We start from the raw sequence: 12,775 nt of genomic DNA, 5'->3' as shown, positions 1-12,775 counted from the left end.
TGACGGCCGTCTGAGCTAAGGCTCCTCCCACCTTGAACTCCACAGAGACAGGAACATGTCAAATCAAACAGCAGCGTGGTGACCGCGCTCTGTGCTGTCACTCATCCTCCGATGAGCGACGAAGCAAAACCCAGCAAAGGACCATCAACCCACAGGTCTCCAGAAGCAAGCTGTCCGAAGCAGTGGGTCACCTAACGCAGCACCCGTCTCCTCCTTGGAGCTTTTTTGCTGCGTTTACCTTCTCAGTTACCTTTGCCTAAAGCAGCTATTTAAATCAGAGCTAGTTCACTCCGACCCTGAAGAAAGTGTCCTTGAAGGGACAACCAGCACAAAGCAGCCTGATCACGTGAGGTCTGTCAGCAACAGTCCCCGAGCAGGTGGCACATGGTCAGGAACTTGCTGGTCACAGCAGCACCCGAGGATGTGCAGCCTTGGCCGAGGCCTCACATGGAGCTGATCACAGCGGTGCCGGGGCCCCAGCCTGGCCCCGGGCTGTGGGGACCCAAAGCACCACGGGCAGGGCTGAGGGGCAGCTGAGCCCCGGCAGGAGCGTGACCTTTGACGGACATGCTCCCCGGCGGTCTGCTTGGGCTCTTGTTGTCAAGGCCCCGGGGACGTGCCAGGTTTGACTCTGACGTGACGCCTGGGTCCAGGAAGGGCTTGGGTCCTGAGTTGCTGGTGCTGACCTGCCACGTGGTCGCTGTCATCTCACAGGGCCTTGTTTACGCAGTTTTTACCACCAACCCCGGGGATTCAGGCCACCGGCTGGCAGACTCTGTGCCCAAGGCCCCAATGTGGCCAGCTCTGCGCCCATCCCCAGGGAGGAGGGCAATGGGTGAGTGTGGCGGGGGGACAGCTAGCACCTGTCTCCTGATGGCTGACCCACTGCTCCCCCGAGCAGCATCCAAACCAGCAGGCAGAAGTCATCCACGAGCACCCTCACCTCCAGAGAATAGGTGTGCGGGGACAGGAGGACACATGCTGGCCTGCGGTAGCAGTGTGGCATTCAGAGCAGCGCTGTAAGGCGTGGCGATGCCCCCTCCCCACCTGGTCGTCCAGTCCCTGCTCTGCCTTCGGGAAGGGCTCTGTCCAGGTGGAAGGCATTAGCCCTGGGTTCTGTTCCGGGAGAAGTATTCACTCCCTGGGGGAAAAACTGACAGCTGTTTAATAGTAATAATAAACACCCTCCCTGAACCCCCTGAGATCAGGGAAGCAGAGGCAGGAGAGTGAGGATGTCACCCCACGTCCCCCCACGTCCCTAGTGAGAGGGTCCGGGGGGCCGGGCCACATGTGTCCAGGAAGCGGGCCCTGTGCTGCGGGCCGTTGCCACGTGTGTGGGGCAGAGGGGCCCACAGCTCTCTGAGGGCCATTGAAATTCCATTTCCTTTACTCTCATGGCCTGGGAAATGAAAGAAAGAAGCCATCACATTATGGGCTTTTTTTTTTAACCAAACTTCAGGCATGCAGAAAAACTACGGAATGGTCCAGAAATCTGACAACGGTGGATAAAAGGGCAACCATGTAATTCATCATCCGAACCGGGACCTTGAGGAGAGGAGGCCCTGTTAGCAGTCACGCTGGGACCCGGGGCGGGAGCTGCATGTGTGGTCTCGCCGATGAGAGCACACACGCTTGCACCCGGCTTCTCCCCGTCCCTACAGGCGAGGATGGAACACAGTGACTGTTCACGGGGACGCAAGATTTAGGGGGCCATCTGAATTTGTTCTTCACTCTGCCAGGAGCATCACAGGGGAGACAGAGGTCAGCCCCCCCGCCAACCGCCGTCCACACCGGGAATAGCCAGTGTCTGGAATTCAGGGCTCACAGAGCTGAGTGGAGATGGGGCACGCGGGCAGGGGAGCACAAAGAGACCCTTCCCTGGGTTCTTAAACTGACCTTTTTAGCCGTGGACTGTTTCCACAAATCCCATCTGAGTGCCTCGGGCATTCTCCCCTTGCACAAAATGATGGCAGAATTACAAGGAGCACTGTTACGTTACCACACGTGAACATTGTGAAGAACAGCTCAGGCTCTGAAGCCGACAAAGGAAAGACGCATGTGCCTCGAGAGCTATTTTTAGAGGAAGACCATGTGACCTGTCTCGTTAAGTTTGGGTTTCATACTATAGCTTGTTGCCAAACAGAAAAACTGGGGGAAATTATATATAATTTCATGAATCTCTTTCTCACTTTGCTTCTTTAAAAATTATTAGGACACATGAAGTGTGGTAAAAATGGTCTGTCTGAAAAGTGTTGGTCATGGCAAGTGACTGGCCTATGGCTGGGCTGTGACAGGGACTCGGCGCTGGGATCTCAGCAGAGGTGTTACCGTGTGGGTGGCAGGCAGTGTGGGACGTTGTCTGACGTTGCTGTAGCCATTGCAGGGCGGAGGAGGGGCACAGACGATCCTGCTCACCTTCCACGGCACAGGCAGGCACGTGGCAGGGGCAGAACCTGCAGGGGACAAAGCTTCACCGCCCTGGTGGCCTGTCAGGTGTGGCCGTCCAGGGAAGAGTGATAACGCTAAGGCATGCCTCACAAGCTGGGGCGTTGGGCGGCACCCTAAGGCCCAGGACAAATACCGTGTATCTTCCTGAAGGGCCTGAGTCACTGGGCAACTTGAGGAAACATTTTTATACTAAAATGAGCGTAAAAAAAATATGTTATAGAGCAGAATACGTCAGTTACATGAGGATCAGCAGGAGACTGCAAAGAGGTGTTCCAGTCACGGCAGCCCCGGGCTAAGCCCCAGCCCCACGGGCATGAGTTTGTGAAGGAAACACTGCTTCTGGACAGCAGAGCCTGGTTTCTAACTCTCTTCTATTCTGTTCATTTCTCTCTTTTAATTGTATCCCCAAAATGCTTTAATATCTTCCTTTTCTCTATATGTTCTTTCTTATTCTTGACTTCATATTCAGTTAAATAAGCATTAAAGTCATTTTCTCAAGTATCTCCAAAAAATCCTGTTGGGATTTTTATTATCATTGTGTTAAATATAATTTGGCAAAAGACTGACATTTCTATATGACTCAGTCTTTCCATGAACAGGGTATATATATATCATTTTATTCAAACTTATTTTGTATTTCTAAGTTTTGCAGTCTTTTTAAAAATCACGCGCATTCCCTATTAAGGTTATAGCAGGCGTGTTATTTTTGTTGTTGTGACCATTGTTACTGTCTTCTCGTTACATTTCCAGTGTGATCCACTGAGATGCTGGCCTCTTACCTGTGAAATGGAAGGGCACGTCCATTTGAGCAATTACAGCCCTTCCAAATACAGAAATGAAGCACCTGTGAAAGCCAGAGAACTAATGCTGATCTGATCTTCTTCACAAGGTTGTTGTGAGAGTAAAAGAATTAAATACTTCCAGTTAATTGATTTAATTGGTTGGGTGCTTAGAAGAGCACCTGGTATACAGCAGGTGCTCATTACATGTCCCTGTTGCTTTCATCATGATCATCGATGTTTAGTAGTCATAGCGTTATCATGATTACGAGTATCAGCATGATCACCACAGTGGCAGAGGCATGGATAGCCGCTGTCCCCCTTCGGGCAGGGACTCCTCCCTGCCTTGGGGGTTTGCCGTCCTCAGGGAAGAGAGCAGGGACAGTCCACCCCTCGGCTTCACCAGCGAAGCCGGATGTCCCCATCTGTCCCCGTCTGTCCGCAACTTTCCAGTGCCCGGGGCACATCCTTCTGGCTCCAGGCTGCTCTGAGCTGCTGGCAGCATCACGGGCCCCCTGGACGGAAGCAGGGCTCTCTGCACCCGAGAGCGCCCGAGTCCTGCCCAGAAAGCTAAGCTCAGCAGCAGCTGGAGGTCTCAGGCACCCCTGGCACCCTCTCCACAGTGTGCGTGGGTTTAATAACTAAAGAATCGTCGCTGCTTACAGCTGAGGGTGAGGGGCCTTCAAGACCTCGAGGTCAGGATCTGAGACCTATGGCATTGAACTTGACAGCAGATGGGCCGCGCACGTGAGTCACATTTAACGAGCTCTGCCCGCATGCCAAGTACTATTCTCATTGAATCCTCCCAGCAGCATGAAGACGGCTGAAAGATTTGGGCCCTAGGAAGTATCTGGGGCAGTCGGTACTTTTTCTTCAAGTCTCGTATCTCAGCTGATTCCCACAGCGCCACCATGTAACGGTCAGGATGCAGCCCCACCGCTGCCTCCCCACCGCCCACACCCTGGCAACTGCGCCCAGATGCGCTGCGTCTGAGTCAGGCTGAGATGCGTTCCGAGGAGACGTGCGTCGCTTCAGATGAGGGCAGCAGCGAAGACCTGAAACTGGGGCCACGTTTCATTTCCCTGCGTCCCACTCTGCTCCTTCCTCCCCAGCAGGATTTTTGTCTAATGAGTCCCAGAGCTCGTCAGTGTCTCTGAGCCATCCAGTCATCCTGTATACTTGCAGTTGAGTAATCTGTGTATTTTTCTAATGGAATCTGATGCCAACTCCCAAAGTTGATAGGGTGAAAGTGTGGCCAGCTTTAATGGCCAATTTACTCATGGTCATTTTCTGGTGTGGCCAGTTCGGGGCCCCAGAGCGACTGTAAACTGAAGCCACTAATTGCAGTTCCTTACCTCCCCTGACCACGTCCTCCACCTGCAGCTTAGAGTGACGGTTCTGCCATTAGCATCGCAGCATCCGTCCCAGGCCAGCCCTCCGAGGTCAGCTGACAATTTTACAGCCCAAATAAATGCGACAGAACTGTTACACAAACATTCATGGCCTCATCTCAATAGCCCTCGAGATAACTTTTTAATATTTCCTCCCTGTGTGAACTGAATATTGCCCTTACCTCTTCTGTAATTGCTCAGGGGTGATCCCTTATAGCCCTTGGGTTATAGCTTTAAACCCTCTGCTGGGCTGAATTTAAGTCACTTGATTTTGCTTATCCATGAGCGAGCGTTCCTGTTGCAGCCAGTGGTCTTCTCGCTTTCTTTACTGACCTGCCTTCATCAGTCGCACATCTCCACCCGTAGCTCACCCCCAAAGCGCCGCGTGGTCACTTGGAGGTCAGGGGTTAGAACTAGTGGAGCCTCATAACCAGGGGTAGCAGACGCTGGTATTTCTAGTTGTCGGGTTCTCACTGCGCCCGGTCCGTGAAGGCAGCCGAGCCGGACAGAACGTGGACCCTCCTTCCTCCTGCTCCCCGTCGGTCACTGACGTTCATGCTGAGGAGCCAGACACAGGCATGGGGTGGCAGTAGAGTGCCCTGTGACTCAGTGTCCCTGCTGAGTGAGGGGAGGACATGCGTTCCTTCTGCGGCGTGGTGAACACACTGCCGAGCCTTCCAGCAGCCCATCAAAGGCAGTGTTGGTTGTCAGGGAAATGCACATTTTTGGAAAGTAGTTTTGCAAGATCAAGAACGATAAAAATATTCATACCTGTGTACCCAAGAATTCCATGTCTAGAAGCCTTTTATGAGAAAAAAAGATCAGAGATGCTATAAAAGACTTACACGTAAGAATGGTAATCGCATTACCATACGTGGAAATTCTGTAAATGTTCATTATAGGAGAATGATTAAGTAAATTATGGTACCTCTATACAATGGAACTTTATGCAGTAATTAAAAATATCCTTTCAAGGAGTATTTAATATCATAAGGATATAAAGTTAAGTTTAAAAAAAAGCAAGTTATGATATGATTCCAAATTTAAATATTCTGTTTGTCTATATACACACATACATTTTAAATCTGTAAGTGAATTAAAAGACTAGACAGGAAAAAAAATGCTGAAAGATTAGTAGCCCCATACTCTACAGCAAACATTGAGGGAGAGATCTTTGTAAGTCCCCTGTAGTTTTGTTTAAACTTTAGAAACTTCCAGACTATCTGTCAGTGGCACCTCCCCAGGTGATAGGAACATTGTTTCCACTGATCCTAGGACACAGCTCACCTCCTTGTCTGCAGTGACCTTTTCATCGTGAGTCATATAGTCTACAATTAAAATTCACAACATGCATTCATATCAGTCAGGGTTTGGTTTCGTTGTGTATAACAAGAAACCCAAATGACTGTAGCTTTAAAAACGTGGAGGTTTACTTTTCTCTCATGTAAAAAAAAAAAAAAAGAAAGTTGGCAGTAAGCTAGCCGTTTGGCCCGTATGGTGGCCCCATGGTCATCCAGAACCCAGGCACCTCCTTCCTGCCTCTCATCCTCAGTGTGTGGCTCCCACATCAAACTTAACCTCGCAGTGCTAGATGGCTGCTGACGTTCCAGCCATCCTTCAGGTGTATATTCCAGGCAGAAAGGAGGAAAAGTGGGGAGAGGCCTTTCCTCTCCGCTCTCTTTGCTCCGATTCCTTCTCTCGTCCACCTGACAGCAGATCTGCTGTCAGCCAGGACTGTGGGACCCAGGGAAACAGTGTGCGTGGGTCGCCTGCCCTGCTGTTGAGGGTCTCCCAGAGCAGAGGGACAGAGATGGGACAGGCAGACACGAATTGAGCACATCACCTCCCACAGGCCCCGTGCACAGACCACCCAGGTGGTCCAGGCAGGTTGCAGGGAGAGGGGACGGCCGGCTTCACGAGATCCCTCCCGGCTGCTGGGAGCTGGCAGGACACATTAGGAGGAAGGGAGCTGGCCCCCCTGGAGGCGTCAGGAAGCCCGTTATATCTCCCATCACTGCGGCACATCCATTCTTGGCTCTGTCCGCAGTGATGTCCCCTGGCCGGGTTCCCCAGCTGCCTCTTGTCCCACGTAGGTGCCACACTGGCTCAGGGACCTCACGCGTCTTTCTTCTGACGTCTGCCAACTTTGTTGAGGGTCCAAAGACCGTTGGAGCAGCAAGGGACCGTGAAGCCCAGCTAGGAGCAGCCAGGGCGCTTGTGCTCCAGGTGAGGGCGCTGAGGCCAGGTGGGGGGGTGGGCGGTGTCACGGGTGAGCGGCAGAGCCAGGGCTACAGCCAGGGAGTCCTGCCTCCCACACTGGGCCCTTTCAGGGCACCACCTTCTCTTCCCACGTGTCAGAACATAAGGAACACATGGGTCGACGCTGGGCCATTCAGGGACACGGCTGGGACCAGAGCTGTCGGAGACTGGGCGGGTCCTACGTCCAGGACAAGCGTCTTAGTCCCAGAAGCTGAGCTTTGGAAGGAGCCCGTCTGGCCCCACCTCTGTCCCCACCCGCACTGCCTCTCCTCACAGCTTTCCCATCCATCTCTGAACAGCCCGGAGCCCTCCTGACCCCCCACTTGCCCCCGGAGCCAGGAGAAAACGATGAACCCAGGCGGGCCCTCCCAGAACATGGAATTTCAGACACTTCTGAGAGCGGTTCCTGATGAACCTCCGAGACCAGTTAAATATAAAACCAGCTCCCATCAGGGAACTGACCATTTGAGCTGTTATATAAAATTATCTTTATTAACTACTTTAATATGAGGGTGAGAAATACAGTTTTAAATAAATGAGATCCATAGCATTGTTTTTAAAAAAATCAAAATAATGATTCCTTTTTCTTTTAAAATCGTTGGTATTTTAACCTGAAAGTCAGTGACAGTGGTCCATTTGTCTGTGGAGTCGGTATGTGACAATAACGCCACGTGATACCCAGCGTGGAGGACACCGCTCACCGTCCTCTTCTCCCTGGTCAGTAGTCTCGGCCTCAGCGCACCCAGCAGCTTCTCAGGTCGTCAGGCTGACGAGCCCCTGTGCTTGCCCCTCGTAATTGTCACGGGTCCTTAGAGGCCCCATCCGTAAGCTGGAGGCGGTTTGTGACTATTCAGTGTGGTGCACAGCATCCACGCCCACCCCGTCCACGTGCATCAGAAGCCACGTGTGTTCTTACGCTGGTGGGAGGAAGGAAGACCGAGGTCACGGGAGCAAAGCTCGTGGCTCCAACTCTTGTAGGAATGAATGGTGCTGGGGCTTTTCATCTCTTTAATTAAGGGATTCACTTGCAGTTAACAGTACCTGCGTGATCCTCCTCACTCCCCTCATCTCCACTCTGTCTGTCTGCTTCCTTTCTAGATGACGCGTCTGCTCCCACCTCTCCCCTCCCCCCGGCCCCACCTCAGTGCTTGTGAGTTACCGGTGCTCCCGGCCACCAGGGCACTCGCTGCAGGTGGGACCCGGGAGACCCAGCAAACGGCACAGGGACGGCCTCCTGGGGCTGTCAGTGAAAGAGTGTCCCGGGACCTTGGTGGTGTCGACATAACCCCCTTTCCCAGGCCGCCAGTCTAAAGCAGAGCATCAAGGCAGGAGGGAGAACCAGCGAGGGTCTCGACGCTGACCCCCAGCCATGCTGGGTGGCTTCTCTAGCCTCTGGGCGATTCCCTCGTTTGCTTAAAGAACAGTCACCCCAAATTACCCATAGTGGGTGGCCAACTGCTCTGAAATGCTTTCTTCACCTCTTCTTCCTGGTCCTAAGAAAGTGTCACCCAGGAAGTGCATTTGGAGGAAAAATTATGACAGAGGACCCTTTGTTGCAAAGGAGGGGCCAGGTTGTGGCTCCAGCATCCCCCGGGACAGTGGGAACTTTTGGGCGCTGACAGAGACGTCCTCAAGAAGGACCCTGAGAAAGGAAAGGGTGGGGGAGAGGGGCGGGGAGGGAGTGAACAGTGCCGTCCACGGGGCTGCTTGCGTGGCCCGTGGTGCGATGCCTCTCCCGCCCACAAGGGGGCAGAGCTCGTTGATGCCTCATGGTGAGAGCCCGTCCTGACGGAAGAAACGGTCCTAAAGGCGGGACATCCTGCTGGGGGAAGGGTGGCTGTGCACACATCTGGGTGGCTCGGGGACCTGGTGGGCAGTCTCACCAGCTCAGGACGGCGAACAGGAGTGAGTGGGCATCTCCCCTGTCCTCACAGCGAGGAGAGTGGGGTAGGTGGTGCCGGGAATTAGCCAGTGCAGTCTGGCGTCTGCACCCTGCCCCTCGGTGCAGTTCCCAGGATGGCCTGCAGCAGCGCCCGTCCACACCGAGATGCTGGAAGTGCCTTGCTGAGCTTTTGCAGCTGACGGAGTCCCTGGTTCCTGATGCGTGTCTTCTCTTTGCCTCCAGGTCCACATTGGCCAACTGTATTCGACTGACAAGCTTATCATTGAGAATCAAGAGAAGCCCAGGACCTAGGGAGTGGGACCCGCCGCCGTGGACCACCCTTCAGCATCCATCCTGCTTGGCTCTGGGGCTCCGCGCAGACCACATGTGGCCTCCTGCATCAGCTCTAAATAGCCCCTGGCTCTGCCCGCCCTCTGGGATCTGACAGACTGAGCGAGGCTTCCATTCTTCCACAGCCAGAGTGCAAGGGGCAGCCGTCTCTCCATGGGTCCAGTGTCGAGAGGAAGAGCTGGGCTCCTCAGAAGAACGCTGTGTATGATTGTGTCTCCTCCACCCGCCCCTCTTGCAGCTCCTCAGCCCTTGTAGAGAGCGTTTCCAGACCTTGTTTCTTGGTCCTTGACAATAAACAGAATTATCTCCTGAAAAGCCTTCTACGCCAGACACATTCGGTGTGATAAATGCACTTTCATTTCCTGCTGCTGCTGGGCCAGGACAGGGCGGTGGGGGGGCCGGCAGGGACGGTCCAACCCGTTTTGCAAAGGCAGGTCCAGGCACCTGTAGAGATTTGGGGGCAGCAGGGAGTAGGGCAGGACTGAAGAGGTAGAGGGCGCGCCCTGCGGTGGAGGCCTGGGCACCATGCAGCCACAGAGGTGGCCGCGTGTGGGCGCACACCTGGGGGCAGGTGCCTATCACCTGCTGCTGAGCGCGGTCTCAGGATCAGCAGCCTCCGCTCCACTGGGGAGCTTGTTGGAAATGCAGAATCTTGGGCCCCTCCCCAAACCTGTTGAATCAGAATCTTCCCCCAGCTGACTCCAGTGCACACCGAGCTTTGAGAAGTGCTTCCCCAGGCTCACTCACTGAGTCGCAGCCACCTGGAGAGTTTGAGCATTTTTAGAAAGACCTTGCTCAGCGCTGCGCATCCTGACGTGGTGAGAAGCATGACGTGATGATTCATAAATGCGTTTGTAAAGCTCTCCTGATGTTTCTTTTTTAACATTTAGCCAGTTTGGGAAGCTCTGAACTTTGAGTATGCTGCAAGTCAAAAAGGATATTTGTGTGCATTTATCCTCGGAAACACATCAGTGCAAAACATGGGAGGAAGGTGTTAAATAGCTGGCGTGGCCTCTGGGGACCATGTGAGGGACCCACACACTGGGCGATTTCTTGTTTACCTTCATAAACAATACCACGTGAATTCATGCTCCCGTGTTGGGTTGGGAGCAGACTCACATACATAGTTACGGGTCCAAAAATAGCTGTGACTGTCACCGCCCTGCCGCTGAACCGCTCCCCCATCACTTTAATTCTCACAGTCGTGTGACTGAGCGTGAGGGCCCGGGTCCTCGTCCTCACTCCCGTGTTAAGACCACGTCTGCCCATCCCTCCACAGATTGTAGACTTTGTTGTGACAGTGCGTCCAGAACAGGCGAAACTCGTAGTGGTTCACGTCGCGACTCAGGATGCTGGTGCCCGTAGGCCGGTGTGGTTTGTTGGTGGGTCCAGATCTGTCACCCCTGGTCCTTGCGTAGGTCAGGGCTGCAGTGTGAGGATACGGTTCAGTAGACGGTGAGCGGGTGAGCGGATGCCCCCCAGCTGACTCACAGGCAGCGTCTCAGCCCAGGTGTGCGGCTCTGGGGTGCGTCCCACTAACCTCAGTAAGGCATGTGGTCCCTCTGGAGCTGCTACGCCTGACAACGGTAGCAGCCAGTGGGCCTCACCTCTGATTTGTACTTAATTACTACAGCAGCTGCTACTCGGAAGCTGCAGTCCAGAGTCAACCCTCTTCCTGCAAAGTGTCGCATCGCCAGCAGACTAACAGCTCCACGGGGGGCTCTCCCTCCAGGTTTTAGTCACAGAGGCAGAGGAGCGGGCATCCTGACCTCGTTCTGCAGGCCTTAGACAGCGGGCGGCTTTTATGTTCATTAAACCACGTGGATGGGTCTGAACATGCCCAAAGCCTTAATAAACAGCTAATTTTTGCAACTTGGATAAAATTAATGATGCATTTGGAATCTGGAAAGTCATGAAGGGGAATTCTGTGACGTAAAAGCCACGAGCAGGTCCCCAAATTCCCAGGGCATTCGGCAGGCAGAGCCTTGCAGGGGTGTCCCCACTTCAGAGGACCCAAAGGTGACTCCAGAGCGTTGACAGAAGTGATGTGCCTGGGGGCGGTGGCTTGTGGTCTGTCGGAAAGCATTCCACATGCCTGACGAGGCCCAGCCGAGGGACTTGGGACGAGGGAGCCCACGAGGAAGCCCACGAGGAGATGTCCCCCCGTCGGCCAGCCTCACAGACTCGCACGTGACTGTTCCGAGGGCGGGGTTCAGGCCGAGGTCTAGACATTGCTTTGCAGTGTCGACACTGAGAAAATGAGAAACACCACACTGTAAGTTCACTTCTCCTGAGACGAAACCCAGCATAGCGGTTTTCTAGACCTTCAGAGATGACATTCGGCCGGTCTGGCTGTGAGGCTTTAATCCCAGGAGACCTTGTATGGCCAAGTGTGTGGCTGTTTTTCTCGGGCTGGAACTGGATGTCCGTCGTGCAGCTGACATAGCCTGCTTTTCCTCTATTCCGCTGCCACCGAGCAGCAGTCATGTTCACCTCCCTTCATCTGTAGCCTCACCAGCATCTCAGTCCCTGAACACAAACAGTGTGCAGCCCGACATCCAGGAGCAAAGGGGGCGGGGGGGCTGGGCAGGAGTCACAAAGATGGCAAAGTGTCAGAGCCGGGGGTCCGTGGAGCTCGCCTGCTCCCACCCTCGAATCTGCAGGTGTGAAGACAGACCCTGAGCCTCTCCGGGCGTCTGCAGGTGCGGGCCCCTCCCCTCCACCCGTCACTCATCTCCTCATTTGTTCGGTGAGCAGGGCCCAGCCCTGCCTTCACAGCCTGACATCTCGAAGGAAGAAAAGATGAGAAAGTGACAGATCTGCTGAGTGTGACAGAGGGTGAAACAGGCACGCTAGGAGCGGAGGGGGCGGGTCAGGGGCCACCTCCCTAGGAAGGGAGATTTAGGATTAAACAGGGAACAGTCTGGGCAGAGGGCAGGGAGGGGAGCTCTGCAGGCAGGAGGAACAGCGCGTGTCAAGCCCTGAATTGGGGAAAAAACGCAAGGCACCAAAGGAAGCCCAGGGTGGCTGGCGACAGGGATGGGCAGGGAGGCCGGGACCCCGGGGCGAAGGGAACAGCCCACGAGGACTTGTGCTCCTCACATCCCGGGAGCTCATCTCGGGTTTGCCATGTTACAGGAGGATCTGGAACAAAGCTGGAACTTGCTAGAGAAAGCAAACTTAAGATACAGCCGACTTTTTCTCCGACTGTTTGCCCAGGACCTCTGTGGACAGTGGCTCACCTCACCTCTGAGAACAAATGGGATCTCCCCTTTCCAGTTTGTCTGCGGCCCTTCTTAGCCCTGAGTCTAACACCTCAGCTAGAGAGGAGGGTATTTGTTCTACAGAGAACTGGGGGTCAGTCCTTGTGGGCCGTCCCCTTCGCTCGTAAGAAGGGGCATCAGCAGAGGGTCCCTGCCTTTGTCTGCTGACCTCACAGCCGTGTCCATCCCCCTGACGCAGATGGTGGGGCCACTTCCCATGGCTTCTGAGACACACAGTGGCCACTGCACAACTGAACAGGCAGAGCTTTTAAAATGTTCTCCAAACTGTCCGCATGGTTGTCTGCAGCAGACTGAGAAGCCATCCATGAAGAAGGCTTCTCAGGTTGAGATCTGTTTGGGGAGAAAGACAGATGTTTTTGCTCAAGGGCAAAGCTTTAAGTC

The 12,775-nt window shown here is 54.0% G+C and overlaps 1 protein-coding gene across 3 annotated transcripts in view; it reads left to right on the top strand.

Moving 5' to 3' along the window:
- The window catches only part of LYRM4 (LYR motif containing 4), a 159,349-nt gene that overhangs the window by 98,479 nt on the left and 48,095 nt on the right, over positions 1 to 12,775 (top strand). Inside the window, exon 3 of one of the 3 annotated variants that reach the window (XM_074348048.1) lies at positions 9,003 to 9,444. The exons of the other annotated variants lie outside the window; for them this stretch is intronic. Within the exon in view, the coding sequence (XP_074204149.1) occupies positions 9,003 to 9,071 (69 nt within the window). The 3' untranslated portion in view covers positions 9,072 to 9,444. Of the gene's footprint in view, positions 1 to 9,002; positions 9,445 to 12,775 lie in introns of those variants that run through there. 3 annotated transcript variants of the gene reach the window in all.

Source organism: Camelus bactrianus, chromosome 20 (genome assembly GCF_048773025.1).
Source record: "Camelus bactrianus isolate YW-2024 breed Bactrian camel chromosome 20, ASM4877302v1, whole genome shotgun sequence".
NCBI classification, from domain to species: Eukaryota; Metazoa; Chordata; class Mammalia; order Artiodactyla; family Camelidae; genus Camelus; species Camelus bactrianus.
The sequence above is the reverse complement of the archived record's forward strand: the minus strand, read 5'-3'. Positions and strand labels throughout refer to the sequence as shown.